This window comes from Pseudochaenichthys georgianus, chromosome 11, assembly GCF_902827115.2.
Source record: "Pseudochaenichthys georgianus chromosome 11, fPseGeo1.2, whole genome shotgun sequence".
Classification (NCBI taxonomy): Eukaryota; Metazoa; Chordata; class Actinopteri; order Perciformes; family Channichthyidae; genus Pseudochaenichthys; species Pseudochaenichthys georgianus.
In genome coordinates this window covers 29482190-29498133 of record NC_047513.1, presented here as the reverse complement: position 1 = coordinate 29498133, position 15944 = coordinate 29482190, and the positions used below count along the sequence as shown (strand labels likewise).

Below are 15944 nucleotides of genomic sequence, written 5' to 3'. Positions count from 1 at the left end.
TCGGGATGTTAAGAGCATTCGATGGAATATAACAAAAAGTGTATCTCGAGCCGGTTTCTGAAACTTACCTACCCCACCTTTAAGCATCATGGCTTTGTATATGCATAAAGAAACTAGTATGAGTGTTCAATTAATGTGTCGCACAAAAGATAATGATATTTACCAAAATGAAATGTAAAAGACTAACATTAGTGACACAAATGGAAAGTGAAATAAGTCGCATTAAATGGAAATACTCAAGTAAAGAACAAATATATCTATATTTAATAATACAAATATTGAACAAATAATAATGATAATAAGGAGAGTTTCAATAATAAAAATAATAAAAACAAGAATACACTGATTACATAATAAACAATGGGAAATAATAATAATAATAATAATAGTAATAATAATATGAATGGATAGTACAAATAAATGATTCAATTTGTAAGCCAGATATGCACTTGAATGCATCACTGAGGCAAACATATCCCTTTGAGTTGGACAGACCAACAATCTGTCTAGTTTTCAGACCCCTAACCTGCAGATATGAGACTCTTGGTGCGCGCATGTGTGTGACACCTCCTGTCCACGTGGAGGCGCCGCACACCCGCATTCCCGCGTGCCACTTGCTCGCTTGACAGTGCAAAAAAAACAAAACACAGAAAGTCTCAGAGCCGTTACAGAAAAAAGAGGGGGTGAGGGGGGGGGGCTGTCTCTTTTTTGAACGCTGTGGTTGCAGATCAGATGCTCGGTGTGCGGGCTGAGGAGGAGCAGCGCGTGGAGCCGAGCGCGCGACTTCTCTGCAAACCAACAAAAACACCAAAACCAACATTACTGCTGCTGCTGGAGTTTCTCTAGGATTTTCTTCTGGTGACAAATGGACTTTATTACCAACATGTATTCAGCAGCTCTGCTACTGATGCTGGCCGTCAGGATCTGCGCAGACAGCATGGAGGGACCAACAGGTAAGAGATGTTTGGACACCTGCGTAAAGTTGGCTCTCATGGTTTAAAACTCGCTCTTCCTACACAGTCAGGATTCCCTTTCCCCCCCTACAACTTCTGAAGTTGTCCCAGAGTGCAGTGTGTGATGAGGCTTTTCAAATCAGACCTTGGTTGCTGCAGTTTTCAGCGGTTTGAACTTTCTTCTTTGTATTAATCCAGCGGATTGAATGACGTATGCGACTGCCAGCAACCTGCACGAGTCTAAATCACAGCATCATTTCCTTACAGAATCAATGGTATCGGTGATTACTATGCATTCCCTCTCAAGCTTAAACATGACTTTAAAAAGTGGATTTATTATTTGCTAAATCTGGCATAAATCATCTCTTCAATGTTGTTGGTATGCAATGGTAAGACTCATTATGTCTTTCCATCTGTGTCCAGCTTAATTTACTGTAATGTTTCCATTATTCAAGCTTCAGTCGGTGACAACATACTCTCCTCCCGACGCCTGGGATGTAAATCACATCCCAGTGATTAAGTCTCCCCTCATTGGGTTTCATTTATTGCTGATGTGCGTAAAAGAAATGGGCTGCTAAGTTGTCTGCATGTTAATGGTATTGATGGAACAAGCGCAATTATGTTACTGATTGCAGGAGATGATTTGCTTGACTGGTTCATTTGTAAAAAGAAAGAAGAGGAAAGACAAATCAAGCGTGTTTATAATTTAGCTGAAAAGGCACTACAGTGGCGAGGAATTAGTCAAATACAGATATTCCTTATGTGTGTCAGTCAAACTTTAACAGACAGAGTTTTAAATGGAAACTGAGGCTGAAATTCTCTCCTGTCTGACGGGTTAACATTCAAATGGTTTAAGATTTCAAGGCCTCCTCTGATCTTTTGAGGATGGATGAAAGGCCTCCCCCCCTCAAGTGGTCTCCGGTGAAAAGTGACAGTTGGTTAATCTCGAGAATGCTTTGCAAACTCGTGTGTTTTATAAATACTGCTGGGTGTCAGTTACCTCAACCAGCTGCTGAACCAGTCCCCAGCCACTCCCCGCTCTGCAGGATCCACTGGGTTCTGCAGGCAGGATTTTTGAAATGGTGACAAGCCAACTGTTTTATGAGATTACGCTGAACAACAGGGAAGTCTCTGCTACCAGCTGGCATGCATTCAGCTCATGTGTTGGGAGAGAAATCTGCTGCGAAGGAATGGAGACTCGTGGGAAATGTTGGAGAATGCCCACAGAGGAAGTAATTGGTCTCATCTAATTATGTCTTTGGATTTGTACCTCTAAGCTTTTTGGACTGAAGTGATAGCGATTAAAAAGTACAGAAAGTTATTGTAACGTTTCTAATCTTGTTTGGGAAGTCGTTGATCAGATGACTAATTTTTTCATTATACACTTCATTCTTGGTTTGGTTTGATTTTGTTTCAATCATGGATATTCATATACTTGGTCATGGTGTTCAAGAGAGCAAGAAGGTAATATAATTAAAGCACGTGACGAACCCCAACACTCAGCAGCCATTTATATATTCATTCAAGTCAAAGGCTTTCGCAAGTAATGATTATTTCGTTATCTGTTGATTGTTTTTTTTAATTCACCGATAGGTCTTTTGTCCTCTGAAATGTCAAAGAGTTAAGAAAAATGCCTGAAGCCGAAGATGACCTATGCAAATGTCTTGTTTTTTCAAATATATTCCATCTAATGTCGGAGAGGACTGAGGAAACCAGAACATATTCACATTTGAGATCTGGAAACTCAAAGATTTCTGTCTGCTTTCCAATTGATAATTGACCAATCAATAGGCGTCTTACTAGAGGTCAAAATGCCAACAACCGACCATCTGTAGTCCTTGCTAATGCTTTGCTATCCATTGAAGCACACAGGGGTAGCAGTGGATCTCAGTTTGGGGAATCTTGAAACTTGAAATATGCAGAGTAACCCAACACAAAGCACTTTGCCCTGAGTGAAATATAGCAGTGTGTTAGCAAAGTTGCATGATGTAGAGCTGAGAATATCTCATCAAATAATAGCTTAACCCCATATGCTAACCATGTTGGCTGCATTGCGGAGGGTTGCATCACTTCATGTACGTCAAGTGAGAAAAGAATTGGATTAAAACTGGGAACTTTTCATACTTTGCTCCAGGATGCTACTGACACGCTGTGGATGCTGCTTTAAGAGTGGAAACAGCTAGGTTTAAACCTTTAAAGACTTCGCCTGGCATGTTTTTCCTTTAACAAAATTGAAGTTTCAACATTTCCCTTTTGGGGCTGCCAACAAGTTGTGTTCTGCAGCTTGTATGCTAAACAAAGAAGATGCTTTGCTCCCCTCAATTTGCCTTTGTCGTATTCATGCTCCAGTATCAGCATGTGGCTTCCCTTCACGGTCTCTTACCTCAGGTGCAAACATGCACGAACATAATTTAATGTTCAAATTAAAACTCCCAACACTGACACGCAGCTCCAAGCACTCTGAGATTGGAGGTTATAGCTTGAAAAGGCCACTCTGATACAGGTGCTGACCTGAGAAGGTGGGATATCACGGACTGCTGGTTGGATGCAGAAAGGGTCTTGGTGTGCAGCGGCGTGGATCCGACCCCGTGTTAAATCCAGCAGAAAATAGCCCGACACACACAAAGCTCTCCTGGTGCAGATACAGACGCTGTAAATGGAGCGTACGTTTGCACACAAGGCGATGATGAAATGTGGTTGTTCAGGAGGAAATAACACAAGATTCCTTAATGGAACAATTGCATAATGGCTGTTCAAGACAATGAGTACACTCTGTAATCGTAGTTTGTGGTAATGAGATGGCAAAAGGAACAAGGTTGGTTTCACTGCCCTTTTTATAGAGAAAGAGAAAAACGGAATTTCTATCAATGAAACTCCACATCCTCTTCCAGGCAGTTGGAACTCCCCAGAGCTGTGGGACTGAACTACCACAGGCAACAGATTGAACAATGTTGCTTTAATTGTCTTTTTGGTTGAGGGAAAAATGGACGCAATTAAGCTGGAAATGGATAAAAATGACAGTTTAAGAAGATAATGTCTCACCTCCCCTCTCTGATGCAGCATGACATGGTTTACATATTGAAAAACAGACGACACGAGGCTGTGTCTCCTCAGATAAACTGGATGTTTCGAGGAGAGGAAAATGCGTGGATCAGCGAGAGCCGGCTGAAGTCAATCAGTCCTTTTTCTACGTTTCACAACTTTGATGGTTTTTGAGACATTTTAATTGCCTCTGCTTCTGCTGTTAGTCTCAATTTGTTCATCCTCTCCGGAAGTTTTATTGGCAGTGAAAGCAAACTTGTGAAGGTATTCAACAGAATTACAGTTTTTCATAACTCAAGGCTCCCACGGGAAAGATTGTGAGTTCTGTGAAGAGCTGAGAGACTTGGCAAATCTTCTCTGCCTTTAAAAAAAAAATGTATACAGTATATAACTGCGGCGGGATTACATCTATTTATCTGAAATAATTTCCTCTTATCGCCGAGGGAGGAGTTAAGGCTGCTTTTGTGCAACCCAAGTCAATTTTCTCCAAGGATGTTAAGTTGGTGAAATGCAATGTGGCCTCCAACAGAGCTTTTGTGCCGGTCTAAGCTGGATTCCTGCTCCGTCTATCTGTCCAGGTTGTGTATCTTCAGCTGGAAACAGTATTCGGCTAAAACCCATTTTGGGCTGCAGTACTTTTTTATCAGTTAGAAGCAGTATATTGGATTTAAGATTTCAGATGTACTATCACTGAGCATTCAGGGGGCTGATCGGTGCATGGCGGAGGAGTTAGCTTTACGCAGGAAGGGGAACTCTGCAGCGTGATATAGTCTAAACTGAATTGAAAACTGACCATATCATTGGTTATTCATAATCAGGAATCTTGTAAAAGTGTTGAATATATCCAACTTGGTTGAAATAACTACAGAAGTAACTAACTCGTGGCAAAACGGCTGCAAAGCCACCATCGCCGACAATGAATATCTATCGAAACACTCTTAAATAAGCTAATTTAGTCTATTTAAATGAGTTAGTCAAGGCTAGTAGTGGGGGGAACGCTGCGTGAACACACAAGTCTGTATAACTGAAGGTTTTAATAATTTTCCCCACCACCAAAATAGTTTAAATGCATTGTTGGCCTCTAACAGATGAGATATACTGTAAGGCTCCCTGATGCCAAAGTGGTCTGAAAAGCAGTTTCTTATCTGGCATCCTATCATTAGCCACTGGTACACCCCACTCAGAATCCGCTGATGTTTTATAGCTAAAGGGTGTGAATAAACACTGATATCGGATTGGTACTCGATATTCGCTGATACCCAAGCTGGGGTGGAAGCTGGGGTGGAAGCTGGGTGGAAGCTGGGGTGGAAGCTGGGTGGAAGCTGGGGTGGAAGCTGGGGTGGAAGTAGGGCTGTGGCGATACACTAATCTCACGATACGATACGATACACGATATTCAGCCAACGGATACGATATATATCACGATATTCAGCCAACGATACGATTCGATACGATTCGATATAAATCGATACACTTATATCATTTTCTGAAAGATTTTAAACGGACAGTGGGATTTTGGTGACATCTTGTGAGTGTTCCATTGACTTGGATTGAATTAATTCAACTGAAAACTGAAAGCATCCATTATACAATATATGGCTCTGACAGAGAGTCTCCAGCTTGCAAATACTGGACAAAATTAATCAAAAGATGTGGTGAGAAAATTAGTTTCATTTATTGTGAAACAGTGCAAACTCTAGCTGTAAAGTGCAGTATCACAATGGACAATGGAGATTAAAAGGTGCAGCAGGTGGCGGAACACGGGGGATTTGAATGGGACTTGTTAGAAATTAAAATCAATGTTTTGATGGTATAAAGTACCATAAACATACCGTCAGTTTAAATGCTGTTTTATACTGAAAAACCAGAAGTTGTTGTGCACAACCAGTTGTTGAGCCTTTTATTCTGAAAATCCTTCATCTCCGGTTAGCATTTAGCATGTGGCTAATATACAATTTCCTATAGAGGTGTGAATTTAGTAGCGATATGACACGGAGTGTTGCACACCGAAACCTACTGAATTTCAACACTACAACTATAGACGTCGAGATATTATTATTGCTGAATATTAAATGAAGTTACAGTTTATTTGAATACGTTTGTTTACAGACGTGGGTAGCATGACACAACATTCGGAACTACCCGGAAATGAAACCAGCCGTGAGGTATTTTTGGAGTATTGATTACAGCGTTTAAAATGTATTAATGAAAAGTCATGAAAGAGATAAGGAGGAGAAAAGGCGTGTTTAGTTATATATTTAATGTGCAATGTCTGAATCCTCTGTAATGCGCAACAACGAACATTGGAGACGTGGAGGGCCGATCCCAGCAGCGCCAACCGGCCCACAGGGAGGATTCAGCAGAGGATATTTAACAGCTGGAAAGGTGGAGCTAGCTCTCTTCCCTTCGCTCACGAGAGCCAGAAACACAGCTGTTTTTCTGACTGAACCATCTTCTGCTTGTAACATTACCGCGCTTTTTATTAATTAAAGTATACATTTGAACATTCTCAGAGACTCACTTAGTCTCCTTTTTAAAGCTTCTCTCCTGGACGCGAGTATAACGAACACAGTTATCAGACTTAATGTATCGATACCCGCGGCTGAAATATCGATACTTTCTCGAAAATTAAATATCGATATATATCGCAAGATCGATTAAATTGCACAGCCCTAGGTGGAAGCTGGGGGTGGAAGCTGGGTGGAAGCTGGGTGGAACTGGGGTGGAAGCTGGGGTGGATGGAAGCTGGGGTGGAATGTGGATGGTGGAAGCTGGGGTGGAAGCTGGGTGGAAGCTGGGGTGGAAGCTGGGTGGAAGCTGGGTGGAAGCTGTGGAGCTGGGGTGGAAGCTGGGGTGGAAGCCTGGGGTGGAAGCTGGTGGAAGCTGGGGTGGAAGCTGGGGTGGAAGCTGGGTGGAAGCTAGGTGAAGCTGGTGAGCTGGGTGGAAGCTGGGGTGGAAGCTGGGTGGATGGTGGAAGCTGGGGTGGAAGCTGGGTGGATGGTGGAAGCTGGGGTGGAAGCTGGGGTGGAAGCTGGGTGGTTGGTGGAAGCTGGGGTGGAAGCTGGGGTGGAAGCTGGGGTGGAAGCTGGGTGGAAAGCTGGGGTGGAAGCTGGGGTGGAAGCTGGAAGCTGGGGTGGAAGCTGGGTGGAAGCTGGAAGCTGGGGTGGAAGCTGGGGTGTTAATGTATCATTGGTGCTCGAGTTGACTGCCTGAACTAGCTCGCAGGCTTCGCCCCATTTCTCGGTACTGAAAAAAGTTCCTTTTTGTCTTCTTGAAAGTGTCTGTTCTTGGCTATATCATTATCTATACATATTAATATAGAAAATGTGATGTTTAATTGTTTAAATGCATTTTGGACAGAGTTTTAGACTTGATTTTCTTGACTTTTTTTTAGTGTTTGTCTCTTTGAAAGTTAGTCTACTCTTAATTGTTGCCCTTTGTCTGCACTGTACCTTTTGCTTTATGTAACGCTGTAAATGTCCTTAAATTTAATAAAGGATTTGTAAATCTGATATTTCTCGAGGAAATAGTTCAGCAGGGCTTGTGCTGAATAAACCACAAGTTGTTCATAAATACCGACAGAGCGACCGTCCTCAATCATTATGGCAATGTTTATGGCTTTAATAAACCAGTTCTGCCACACCATGTGTTTTCACTGATGCTGATGGAGCTGCCTCATGTTGTTGGCCTGGACCCACGAGGCGTCTTAGTGGGCGCATCCAGGAGCAGTTCGCCTCTCCAGGTGTTGATGAAATGTGTTTTTTCGCCCCATCAACAACTAATCATTACTGAGCAGATGGAGTAGAGCCAGCAGGCTGCCTGTCAAGCTGATCGCTAAACATGTTTAAACAATAAAGTTAATTTGCTCCTTTTTTTTAGTCATCCTCTCATCTGCGTCGATGTTGGAATTCAATTTGTCTTAAAAGCAGGCTGCTGGGTTTGTGATTGCTCGCTTTTCCCCCCCTCACTGACTCATTTCATTCCTTCCTGCAGTTTGATTTCAACAAGCTATGTAATGATTTGCTAGATAAAAATGCTTCATGAAATCAGCGCATGAGGGAATACATTCACGTTGCATGAATGCATCGGATGCTTGAGAATCAGCTGCTGGTTGACTTTCGATTCAGGAATTTGCCGTCTGTTGCAAGTATGCAGAGGGCTGCTAATTCGTGATTATAGATTCTCAGAGGACTGACCGGCTGCCAGGGAAACTCCAGTGCGGGATTTTAAAGCATCCCGACTTTTCAACCGCAGATGATACTCAGACATCGGCATGCTTTTCAGCTAATTTCTGAAATGCTCCAAGTGCCTGAAATGCCTCTCTGAACTCCTCTAAAGCCGCTCTCCTTCAATATAAAAGCTTCCACAGATAATGTCTCAATTTGTCCACAGAGCATTTTCAAAGCATAGGAATCTTACCTGATAACTGCACAGACAACAATATCTGTGTCTGAACACTTGAAGACACACCAAAGGACATTTCATTAAAGGTCACCTATTATGCAAAATCCTCTTCTTCATGTCTCTTCTACATCAACATGTGTCCCCTCTTCTCCATGTCTCTTCTACATCAACATGTGTCCCCTCTTCTCCATGTCTCTTCTACATCAACATGTGTCCCCTCTTCTTCATGTCTCTTCTACATCAACATGTGTCCCCTCTTCTCCATGTCTCTTCTACATCAACATGTGTCCCCTCTTCTTCATGTCTCTTCTACATCAACATGTGTCCCCTCTTCTTCATGTCTCTTCTACATCAACATGTGTCCCCTCTTCTTCATGTCTCTTCTACATCAACCTGTGTCCACTCTTCTTCATGGCTCTCTACATCAACATGTGTCCCCTCTTCTTCATGTCTCTTCTACATCAACATGTGTCCCCTCTTCTTCATGTCTCTTCTACATCAACATGTGTCCCCTCTTCTCCATGTCCTCTTCTACATCAACATGTGTCCCCTCTTCTCCATGTCTCTTCTACATCAACATGTGTCCCCTCTTCTTCATGTCTCTTCTACATCAACATGTGTCCCCTCTTCTCATGTCTCTTCTACATCAACATGTGTCCCCTCTTCTTCATGTCTCTTCTACATCAACATGTGTCCCCTCTTCTTCATGTCTCTTCTACATCAACATGTGTCCCCTCTTCTCCATGTCTCTTCTACATCAACAGTGTCCCCTCTTCTCCATGTCTCTTCTACATCAACATGTGTCCCCTCTTCTTCATGTCTCTTCTACATCAACATGTGTCCCCTCTTCTTCATGTCTCTTCTACATCAACATGTGTCCCCTCTGTGGAAAGAGACTCTGAAAGTTTCAGGAACAAAGATTCTCTCTCTTTTTGATCCATTTCTATAAAAACCTGTCTGAAAATGAGCTGATCAGATTTTGGCCACTTGATGATGTCATAACGATGTGTTGTCTTGAGTAACCATTAGCCAATCAGCAGCCAAGGTAACCCCCCCCCCCCCCCCACACCTTATCACCTGAATCTCCTCCTAGAGCACTATTGGGTTCCTTTTAACCAATATCTCTCTCTAATGCTCCTTTCACACCAACACGGTTCCCGTTCTAGCTCCGTGCTTGCGCTCTTCTGGTTCGGAACCGGTTTTTATTTTCAGCCTCCGTTTTGTTCACACCGCCCAGAGCCCGACTGGTGCTGCCGCTGCTGCGTCATGACGTCACCGTTTACATCGCTGATTATCTCCCCAACGGCGCTCACAACAACAACAACAACAACAATGGGGGACTGCGTCGGGTCGATGATCGTGTTACTTTTAATCACACGAAGCCAGATTAAATTAATAACTACTTCTCAACCCTTATACTTTTCCCCAGAGTGCCGGGGTTCATTGTTTATTAATGTGTTTCAGCGGCATTCACCGACCGCTGCAGTGCTGCCCGCTCGTCCACCGGAGTTTATTCTCCCGTTAGCTCCCGGTTAGCTCACACGGGTATTCACTGTCTGATTGTCACACAAGCAGCTGATACATATCCCCCCCCCCCCTTAAGTGAATGTGTGTCAGTCTGAATTGACGCTGTTTGGCATCACAACGCTGTTATGAAAGTTTCTCTGGTATAAAATGGGTGATGTTACCATAGCAACCGAAGCTAAACTGACTATCTTGACTACTCGTTGCTATCCTATTGTGGCATAAACCGTTTTCTACAGGCACATTTTACCGGTGTATTTTTCATTATGATTCTGCTTGTGATAGTCGGACACGACAACCTGTGCAGCCCATGTGTTGATTCCATCCGATAGCTGCTGTAATACAAAACAAAATGTCTGCCTCTCTCCACAATGATCGATAACAGTGAACGGATGGTCAAAGTAAGTACAAATACACAGAATCACACGAAGCCTGGTTAGTGTTGCCTGACTTTATAAAGTGTGTTTTTTCTTGTATAAGTGTGTGGTTGCGTTCTAGTCACTTTGCTCAGCGCTACTGCTTGTTACAACTTTCATTTGCCGTACTCGCCATAAACTGTTAGCTCAGGTTAATCTCGCCCCCCTCCGACGTAAGCGTGACGTATGCAGTGCTTGCTTCTAGGCCGACAATTTTTTGGAGCTTGGTAAGCACCGGTTTTCGGTGCTTAGAGCCGGCCCTGGAACCGCGTTGGTGTGAAAGGGGCAAGAGGGGGCTTGGGGAGGGGCTCCTTATTTTCATCTAAAGTAACAGACAGAGAATCAGCACTTTTGAAACAGGGCTGAAACAGAGGGGATTATGGGTAATGCTGCAATGATCTGTTTGGTGTTTGGAGCCAAACAGTTCAGAGACATGTTCTGTATATAACTGAGAGCTATAATATATTGATGAAAAACAGAATAGCAGGCGTTAGACGCTTATCTCGTCAAATCTGTGAGTGAACCACAAACAAATTCACCTTTAAAACATGCTAACACCACAGGGTAACAGTCGGAGGTCTTACATTTCATCACCTTTTTTAAATTATTTGTCGAGTGTCTATTGAGTGAAAACACTGAAGCTGTCTCCTTTATAAGAACACAAGGCAGCTAAACCCCAATTTAGTGTGCTCAGAAAGTTAGAATGAGTTTATCTTTATTAAGCACAAAAAAAAAGCAAGATTAAAAAAAATTATCTGTCTTTTATATTCAGCTAATTTAATGATTAAACTTTTACTTACAAGTAATTTTGGCCGATTGTGTCCGTGTGAAATTTCGGAAAAGGCACAAAGAGTAGACATGACACACACACAGACACAGAAATAGATTATACGTAATGAAACAAAAAAGGGAAGAAGCTGAAATCCAGTGTGCAGAGGCTGGAGTCATCATTTAACAAAGAGCTATAATCTGATTGTTAACATTTACTGAAAAAAATATGAGGAAATCAATGCACTCTAACGTATTGTACTAACTGCAGGAATTGTACTATTGTATGTAGTCAGGAACTGTGCTCATGTCTACCTGTTCATGTTGCTTCTCTAATGACGCATTGAAAAAGACATTTACTCTGAATACTGAAGACTGAAGTTGTTGTACGGATGTTTCTGTTCGTACAGTCTCTTGACTCAAACATCTTTCCAATTCTCAAGGCAACGGCCCCGTCTCTGGTCGGTTAAATTAAATCCTTGCTTCCCTCACTTGAATGAAAATAGTCGACCTGAGACTGGGCCAAGGTATAGAAAACTGAAAGTATCTTCACTATTATCAAAAATATCAAATGGTACCCTACTAGCCCTTCTCATAGCAACAAAGCCGTTTGAGGGAAAGTGGCGTAAGCCGAAAAAGCCATTTAGAGCACAGAAGTATAGCCCTTGAATGCACTCAACGCCACACATTGATGAAAGATAACAGTGTGTTTGAGGAGGATTTCTTTTTCAAGGATAATTCGCCCCACGGTGTTGCTGCACAACGACTCAGTAGGATCGGCAGGTGGAAGAAGTACTCAGGTCTTGTACTTGAGTAGAAGTAGACGTTTTTAGTAGAGATTGGTCCATTGCAGAATAATATAAATGACATGTTTTATAATGATTGATCATTAAAGTGTTACAGGGTGTCCACGGGGTCTTAAAAAGTATTACAAGTTGATAAATCAATTGAGCGGAAATTAAGACTATTAAAAATTATTAAACGGCATTTTCCAAGGTATTACATTTTGTAGCTTGTTTTCAATAAGTATATAAATGGTCCAAAGAGGTTGTATTCCACAGTCTGCCTGAATGTAATCACTGCGTAGGTGTGTGGTGTGATTCTGTGTAGTTTACTTATGGCATCCCGTTGGGTTTGACGTCATCTGAACAGGACATCGCACGCTCACTGCTTGATAGCGCGTGAAGCTCCGTTTACGCCGGTTGTTAAACAGCATCGTTATGGGGAAATGCAAGTCTGCGTCCAAATGGTTGGAAGATAAGGAGGAAGGACAATCAAAACTGAATATAGTAAAGTGTGTCGCCAATGTAACCGGTTACAATTAGAAGTGGCGATGAAATTAAAATGTCAAGGTCTTGAAAGGGATTACATTTGACTTCAGGATTCCTGCATACCCTGTGTTCTCAAAGCTGGTAAAGGTGCAGCTAGTTTTAATGGGGGGGGTAGCTTGTGAATTTACTCCAGGTGGAACTAATATGTAAGACTTGATTATATTTCGCATCATTACAAGCACCTTAAAATTGCACTTAAAGGTCTCGTATCATGCAAAATGCACCCGTGTGTCAGGGAACTCACAAAGTGTCAGAAAAAAAATATTTGTATATATCTGAGACCCATATTATATGCCTAAAAATAGCATGATAGGAGATCTTTAAGTACAGTACTTGAGTAAATGTACTTAGTTACTTTCCACCACTGCTGTCAGGGAGGATGACGAGGTGACTGGATGTTCGGACACCGTCAGTTATCGCAGAATCGTGAGAGGAACGAGCGGCACATCCAGCAGACTGGGTCGAAGTTTGGTCCTCGGGATGATTTCGTGTCAGCAAGTGTCGCTTCAGCTTGAGATGACATCTGAAGGCCAAACAGCGGGATTGGCATTCCTCTCGCTTCCTTTCCTCTCCGCTGGTGAAATAGCTGCACGATGCCACAAGCTATTTCGTTTCAGCTCTGCTACCTCCTCCTCCATGCTTTATCTCCCGGAGTTTTCCTCCTTTCCGGGTGCCGTGTTTAGTCCCCTGTGTCATTACTGTCGAAGACCACAGCGCTGATAAACCTCAGGTTAGATTAACTGCCAAACTACAAACTTCTTATATCTTTCATTTTTAAGTTGCAGCAAAGAAAAGTGATGTAGAGCAAGACCCGGGGTGTGCAGGTCCCAGGGAAGCAGTAGATATTACTCTTTAAAAAGTCGCCCGTTTAAAGTTATCAAACCTGTGGGCCTCCGAGTGTCCCCGTGGCGCATGAGAGATATTAAAAGTTGCACGGAAACTTGTGAAGAAAAGTCCAATTAATAAATATATAATGTGACATGTTTCCCAAAGGATTGAACAAGGGCACTGCGGCATCGCCCCTGTCAAGGTTAGCGGTGACCCCCCCCCCCCCCTGTGCACAGCAGGGAGGTTATGCAGCATGAGCAGCAACACCTGTGTTCTGATATCACTGCGGGACGTCTTCATCAACACTAAGGAAATTTGGATTAGTGCCAGTTTTGCTGCTGTGTTTTGCCCCTATCTTACTTTGTAATGGTATACAAGAAGTGTCAGAGCTCCAGAGTGTAACATGAGGTTATAAACTAGGGGGGTGGGTTATACTCCCCCCTCCTCCATCTGCAAGTACTCTAGAGATGCTTCATATGTATATATAACTCGTTGTTCGACCACTTTAGGCAAAATATTTAATCTTCAGGAAACTATGCTGTTCTTAAAGGGGGCCTATTCGGCTCCTTTCAGCTTCATATTTGTAATTTTTGTACCTCTACTGCAGGGGTCTTCAACTAAAATTCAACGAGGTCCAGTTAGAGCAAATCTCCCCATGCAAAGGTCCGGAACATCAAAATGTCTAAGTTGCTTCATGAATTAGTGTGATATATATTGAAGTGACCTGTAGCTTTATCAACGTCTGCATGTAATCAACAACTGACTGCCAATCAAATAAAGAAAGTACAATTCAAAAACAACAATTTATTGTCAATTAACATTGAACTATACAGATATACAGTAAATACTGTGGATATGTGTAATGTTCCCCTCGGGCTGCATTTACAAATAAAATAGAGAAAATAAATAAAATAGCTTTTGAAAATATGTGCATCTTAAAAGTGCTTAATTTTAGATAAATAAAATAAAGTGTAGCAGCAGCTTGAAAGTCCCTTTTTCTTTGTTAACCGTTTCACATCAGACGATTGTAGAACAATATCAGTCTTTACACATCATAACAATTTAACAGTTTTAAAGTTTCTCTTTCTTTCCCTCTTATATTGCAGTCCTCGCTCACTTTTTTTTTTAAATTCAGTGTAAGAATTGAGCTCGACTTTTTTGTTACTGTCATATAGTATTTTATACCTGTTTTTCATTTAGTCTCATTAATAACTATATTGATCATATCAAGGTGTGCCTTAACCTCACTGAGCTGAGGTTATTTGAGCCTCTCAGGAGATAGCTCTCTTCCACCTGGTTGTAGAAAAGCGCTTTAAATTCGTTAGCATAGCTAGCTAACCAGATGCTAATAACAACAGATCGCCACTGTGCTTACAACTAAAAGACACAGCCACGCAAACACTGCGGCATGTGTACGGCTCCTTATGGGTATTGCAATATTTTAAGGGCTGGAGCGGCGTTCCGCTGCTCTCTGTTAGCACTCCTTTCAGACGAGACATATACCACGTGAAGACACGTTACGCTCGTGTTGTGTTCAAGGAACCTGTCCTTGGCCAGGAAAAACAGGCACCCCCCCAAACGAAAACTCTTCGGTTCTCCACGAATTACACAAGTCACCCAAATCAGCGTTAAAAAAGCGGGAGGTGCCGAAATATCCCCTATTAATGTATTGATTATAGCTCCGGGTCCGTATAGGTCGGCGTCTGGGTCCGGATCCGGACCGCGGTCCGCCTGTTGCCGACCCCTGCTCTACTGTGACGTGTTTCAATGTTTAAATGATATATAGAACACACTGCAGGAAAGGGAAAATGCCTTCTTTAAAGAAATCTAAAATCTAAGGCGATATCCTTTTTCCTATCAAAATATTAATAAATTTCTCAGTCCTACTCTATTTTCCCAAATACCAATACCTAAACATATCTCTTGCCTCAATGCCAATCATGTAACATTGCTCTATTTCCACAATAACAAATCAACAAGGTTATCATATCAATTGGTGCAGTGTGTGTGAACAAACACTTCATCAACCACGTCCCACTGAGATTGGAAACAAAGATGCCACTTAGCACCACAATGTGTGGGAAAAAAGCAGATTTTAACTGGATAAATGGGAAGTAAAGAGAACTCAATAAACCCTTCAGAGGCATTCACGCTGAGAGTCAAAGTTTAGCCTCGCAGGTTCATCTGTCCTTTCTTTGCTTTTCTTCCATTTCTCTCCTCTCTGCAGCCCCTCTTGACTTCTGCGTGGAGGTTGTTACCTTGGCAATAATTCAGACGATTGGCGGTATTTTGGCACCTCTAAGATGCACGGGACACCTGGGCCCGGCATCTGCTGTGTTTCCTTTCCAAAAGGTGTCAGTGGCGAGCGCCCTCCTCAGCCTCTGAACTCAGACAGATAAACGCAAAGGATTACATTCATGAGCGAGGAGTTGGAGGATCGTGGCCTGCATGGGAATGAGCTGCCTTTGCATTCACAGAGGAACGTGTAGCCAGGCATGATTGGAGGCATATACCTCATTCTGTTTTATGAGATGTATCGCCGCCTGTGCCCTGAGCGCGATGCTGTGGTTTTTATAAGCTTGCCGTTACGGGAGGTCTTGAATCATTGATTCAATAAGCCAGACCTCCAAGTGCAGGCTGGGTCTCAGACGGAGGAGGAGGGGAGAGAGGCAGTGGAG

General features: G+C 42.5%; 1 protein-coding gene across 1 annotated transcript in view; it reads left to right on the top strand.

The window, feature by feature from the left end:
• Nucleotides 1-663: 663 nt before the first annotated feature.
• ptprua (protein tyrosine phosphatase receptor type Ua) overlaps nt 664-15944 on the top strand; it is a 288163-nt gene continuing 272882 nt past the window's right edge. The window contains exon 1 of the mRNA XM_034094829.1: nt 664-953. Within this exon, the coding sequence (XP_033950720.1) occupies nt 866-953 (88 nt within the window). The 5' untranslated portion in view covers nt 664-865. The remainder of the gene's footprint in view (nt 954-15944) is intronic.